Below are 5,876 nucleotides of genomic sequence, written 5' to 3' on the forward strand. Positions count from 1 at the left end.
TTTGGCATGCTGGCTAGCTACCTGCTAAGGGAGCGCCATTGCCACCTTCTTTGGTTTCTGATTCTTAAAGCCCTATGGCCAAATTGATGTACTATAACAATCACAAATTCGGTTCTTGTCAAACCTAAACCCCACTAACAAAAGGAAAGTCCCTTTCTCTGTTTCATTTTATGTGAAGATATTTAACTAAGAATTTTGTGCCATGATTTTTGTTGTTAATTACAAGAAAAATGTCATTAAGGGAGAAATTAGATAGGAAGATAGTCTCTCTCATGGTACTTGTGTTGGTGTTCCATATCGACTAAAACACGAGAACATGGACTTCTTATATGATCCTAGTCAATCATTTTCTCATGATCAATGTCTATATTTTTATCATGATTTTAGAGTTAGACACATCCTAATTCATTGTTTCTAATGTTGGCCCCCTCGTCTTATATTGTCTATGCTATTCAGTCTTGGATATGTGTGTGGGGGTGGGTGGGTGGGTGTCACACATAGGCAAATGGATGGGAACATGCATCTATAGGATCTTGGGCAATCCTCTCCTCATAAGCTAGCTTTTGGGATCGGGTTAGACTCAAGTTTTATTTCTTTATCAACTTGTAATCTCTCACAAGCAAATGTATCAAGAAATTCCGTACACCAAAACTTGATCATATGATGAGATCACACTAGAATTTGAACCTGATACTTCATGGTTCTCGTCCATTTCATTAACTATTATGTCACATCCTAGATAACTTATACATATAATAATTATATGTCTCTTTTTTTTAAAACGGCCCCCCTCTTAATCTTTGATATATATATGTCATCCGTTTGGACAGTAGCTACTTGCTAGCTATAGGGCCCCTTCCTATCTACTATTACTAGTTTAGCCATTTTATCACAGATCCCAAAATCTATCACAAGGTAACTTTCAATCACATTATAATCAAAGTAATTCAATAGTAACAAGCCTTTGTAAATAGTAAAAATGTTAAATTGGGTCTTAGCCCTCACACCCCAAAAGCTTAGCTCAAAGGAAAGAAGATTGTCCAAGCCTTATAAGGAGTCCACTCATCTTACTAACCATCGATGTGGGACTTTTGTTATTCTTTAACACCCCACCTCACGCCCAGTGCTTAGCATCTGATGCGTGGGCAATTTTAATTTTGGGGGCCCCAACATCGGGTGAGACGGGTCCTGCTCTGATACCATGTTAACTTAGATTTTGGGCCTAACTCACACCCCAAAAGCTAGCTCAAAGGGAGGAGGATTGTCCAAGCCTTATAAGGAGTCCACCCATCTCATTAACCACCGATGTGGGACCTTTGTCATTCTTTAACAAAAAACAATGTGGATGAAAAGCATCAATCATCAATTACTTCTAGCTAGTTCATGCATCAAGACCATAGATTGTTGCTTAAAACCAGTGGGGGACCAAACAATGCAATATTATTACTATATTATATTGAAAGATATATTAGTACTTTTTAAAGAGACAAAGCAACGAGCACAGAAAAAAGGTTGCGGTGGGAAAGCAATCTATGGGAAAGAGACTTTTATATGTTTTAAACTTTATCAACTTTAGATTTCCATCGCTTGGGATCTTGTTCGATTTGACCGGACATAAAATTATTGACAACTCCTATGTCCTATTATTACTTAAGTTTAATGAAATAGTAAAAGATATCTATATAGAATTAACTTATAGATTGATCTGAATTCATCCTCATTTTCTATCTATCATCTCCCACCTACAACAAATATTGGATAACTCTATCTAATATCAGAGTTAGACAGATAAGAAAACATCACCTAATTTAATTTATATTTATAGATTAGATTTATAAACTACTTGGAATCTTTAGTAATCGATTGTTAATATGTATTGAATTGTATAATCACTTACCTCATGCGAAACTTTAAACAATTATATACGATTTAACAAAGTAAAGTAAGAGATCATATTAAAAGCTTTCCAAAAAGCAAAAACAAAAAGTCTGCATGCAATTTTTACCCATAAAAATAATTAAAAGTATGTTCTTTAAAGTTTAAACTCTTAGAATGGTCAAACAATTCAACAATATATATATATAGAACCCTTAAATAAATGATAATGTGGCTTAGTTAGAATTCTTCTCTCTTAACTAAAAGGTCCTAAATATGAACTTCAGAAGTGGAAAAATTCAGATAGAGAGCATTTTCCCCTTTAATAAGCAGCAAACATTGAGTGTGAATCACAAACAAAGGCTTGACAGAAATTTCTTATAAAAAAAACACATACTCTTACACGTGTGTAGGCGCACTCGTGTAACGATCCCCCAAATAGTATATATGTCATTGATGAAATTTAAAAAAATATATGATAAACTAATGAAAATTAGGAAAGGGATTATATTACCCTTTATATTATCTGCTTCGCATCCCAGGAGGTACAATATCTCCAAGCAATCCTTCATCAGTTGGTTGTTGTGTAGCATCTGGTTGACTTGTTTCTGGCAGTCTAATAGGTTCGGGTCCGGTTTCACCAGGCATTGTATGTGATTCTGGTGCAGCAGGACTACTCATAGGAACTAATTCATGAGGGTATTGAACACCGGATGGATGAAAGAATTGTGAGGGTAAAGGTGTTAATTGAGATGTAAATGCTTCGTGATTGATAAGTCCACCTCTAGGAAATCCAACTGTATGGTGACAATGTTGTCCTTCATATGTTGTGATTACAATTGAGGAATCTTGAGAGGATCTCTCCACTCTTTTCTTTACTGTACACTTTGTATTTGTACAACGATAGTAACTCCTGACAAGTCATACATATTCATCATGAGTAATTATTTATAAACTCCAAAATTCTGACTTCATCAAAAGTAAGTATGCAATGTGTTCGAGTCAACCTACATCATATAAATTGAAATGAAAGGAATATATGATTTTATCTATTCAAATCTTTACGAATATAGTTATCTGATACCTATATGTTAGTGATTGTAACAAAGTATTACTCTATAAAACCAATCAAGATATGCATACCTCACCGGAACACCACAATTATAAATAAATGATCACTCGTTAAGATACATGTATATGATTCCATTAGGATATAAGGACATGAATTAGGATTAGATATAATACCTTCCAACAAAATGTAATACTTAAAATACTACTGTCTGTCCTTTTTATTACTTATACTATCACTTTAGTCAAACAAGTTTGGTCCAAATATTTAATCAGTCACTTCAAAAAACCCCAAGAAGATAATCTTTTTTCTTGAAAACAACCTCCATACTATTCCAAAAAGGCATATAACAAATGATTACTCGTGTATATAAGGTAGGAGTAGAAGTAAAATAGTCAAGTACATGTACATCTTATGGTTAGTTTTATTAAACAATTTTCTCAATATTAAATCTTGAACCTAGTAAGTATACTTCAAATAATCATTAAAAACTCATAAAATTTAAATTCGTCTCAACGTACCTTGGAAATGGACTATTTTTAACAGCTTTTTGGCCATATTTCCTCCATCTATAGCCATCTTCAAGATGATCAACTTCACTTTTGGTCATAAATGCAAAGCGGGGCTGCCTGATTCGTTTCTGACCCTTCTTTTTAACCTTGCTTCTGTGGAATATTCAACCTAAAGTAACATTAGGAGTGTGATTCCTTCATCATATATTACATAATATATACTATAGTACTAGAAAATATTAAAAAGAATTATATATAATTCCAAGTACACTTGCATTTTCTTTATAACTAAGAAACTCAATGCATCATTTAATATGAACCAATCTAGTTTCCAATTAGTAAATCATTGTAATAAACAAAATATCTTTCAATTGAAAAAGAATGGGTACTCATTCTTTTAATGAAGTTGTAGACATGACGAATATTTGTCACCTAAATTGGTTTTATATTTTGGGGTATCAAACACTTCGATTAATTTCACACGATATTTATCACCTCCCATCAACAACAGGTACCAAGTAACTTTGACCACCAAAACTTTAACAGATAGGAAGAAATCACCCAGTGTTATATTCTTTTTATATATTGATAAGTAACAAGTTAAGTTTATCTAGTTGACTCCAACTTAGTTGAAATTTATATGTATTAGTGGTTGACTTATTGTATCAATGACAAACATGTAACACACGAATTTAAAGTTAGAAACCCGGGCAGCGTAATACTACTAAACAACATCAAAATAGTAATACCACTTACTAATACTTATTACTACTACTTATAAAAACGTATCCAAATTCTCTTCATGTTTGTTTGCTTTAAGTAACTCTACCTTATAGTTCAATTTATTATTAACGAAAGAATAATTTTTTTAAAACAAAAAACAAAACTTCACTTGGGCTTGTATAATTAGGTTGCACTACAAGTATAATGTAGACCATAACATAGAGAAATGCATGCAATGGACCTTGAGAGTTCACACAAACCAAAAATTCATGAAGTATTTTGTATTCACATAGAAACTGACTAAAGGCTATATTGATGATTAATTTTACAATTTTAACACACATATCACACGAAAATAACTTTATTATTGCTTCATCAATTAAAAGTTTCCAGATTGTACCATTCCTTTTTCTTTCTTTAAATACTAATGTACGAAGCAATGGACCACGAAATAATGAAGCAGAAGAAACTAATTCTGTAAGAGATTAGGAAGAGTTATCGCAAGTTACTTTTTTATATAAAAAAAAAATACTTTTCTTTAACAGTTAATTTTAATTATTATTAGGATATTTAATTTTAGAGGAAAAAATTCATCCACGCCATTCCCGCCGCAACAACGGCTGTTTTGAAGCCACAGAAAAGTGAGCAAATACCGAAAAGCCCATGTTTGATGATTAAAATTACGATAATACCTCTCTTTCTCTTCCCTCAACTTGCGTGTGACATTTTTTCTACGCCTACGTACGGACACGTTAATGGCGTTTTTACTCCTTATTTACCATTGAAATCGCAGTTAATTATGAATTTAGACACACAGAGAAGTTCGATGATAAACACATGACTCACGCTGTATCGGATGGCGGTCGAGAGGCGGAGGAGCTACCGGAAGCTGTAGATTTCTCCGGCGGATCATCAGAACAGCTAGATGAAACAGGTTCATCGGTGATTTTCTCCGTCACCGTCGGTTCAGTAACAGAAGCAGTAGTAGTACTATTTCCCGCCAAATCCTCATCGATCCGATGAAATCGACTACCGTCACCACCGACGCGAACATCTCTATTTCCGTCCGGCTGAAAATTCCAGCCGAATTCAGTTAATATACTGCTCTCTCTATCAGTACTACTAGTACCGAAGAAGTAAACATTGTCCGATTCATCATCACCACCACCGAGTGACCAGCTTGATTCAGAAGCGGCGCCGGTGAACACCGCTGCAGCAGCACCACCAGTAGTACCACTAGGTAATGGATCATTATCAACCTGCTTATCGTTTTCATCCATAGTTACAGAGTGAATTTAACGCGGAGAGAGAAAATTAAAGCTAGGGTTTATGGAGAAGGAGAAGATAAACGCGTAAAGAGTTTGGAATATTTAATTAGGAACATTTTTGGGGATTTGAAAGCTTTGTCGTGTCAATGGCAATTGGTGAGAAGACACTGAGAAAAATAGTATAGAAAAAAAAAAAGATAAGTTAGAAAAATGGGCGTCAACTTCTAAATAGGAGTACTTTGGGAGAGGCTGATATTTAAGTTATTATAAAATTCATATCTTTCCACGCGCTTCATCTCTTATATGTGAGATATGGAATTCTCTCTCCCTTTTCTTTTCAATTGACCAATTTGCCCTTGACGTAACTGGTATAGTTACTTTAGTGTGACCCAAAGATGTCACTAGTTCGAGATGTGAAAATAGTCTTAG

The 5,876-nt window shown here is 34.1% G+C and overlaps 1 protein-coding gene across 1 annotated transcript; it reads right to left on the bottom strand.

The window, feature by feature from the left end:
- Positions 1-2,258: 2,258 nt before the first annotated feature.
- Positions 2,259-5,664, bottom strand: LOC125829819 (probable WRKY transcription factor 57). The gene is made up of 3 exons (XM_049509018.1): positions 5,026-5,664; positions 3,466-3,609; positions 2,259-2,788 (listed from the first exon to the last, which is right to left on the bottom strand). The coding sequence occupies exons 1-3, from the start codon at positions 5,457-5,459 to the stop codon at positions 2,398-2,400; spliced, it is 969 nt and encodes a 322-aa protein (XP_049364975.1). The 5' UTR covers positions 5,460-5,664; the 3' UTR covers positions 2,259-2,397.
- Positions 5,665-5,876: the final 212 nt, after the last annotated feature.

The sequence above is a fragment of the Solanum verrucosum genome, unplaced genomic scaffold, assembly GCF_900185275.1.
Source record: "Solanum verrucosum unplaced genomic scaffold, falcon-dt-bn FXZP01000008.1, whole genome shotgun sequence".
Lineage (NCBI taxonomy): Eukaryota > Viridiplantae > Streptophyta > Magnoliopsida > Solanales > Solanaceae > Solanum > Solanum verrucosum.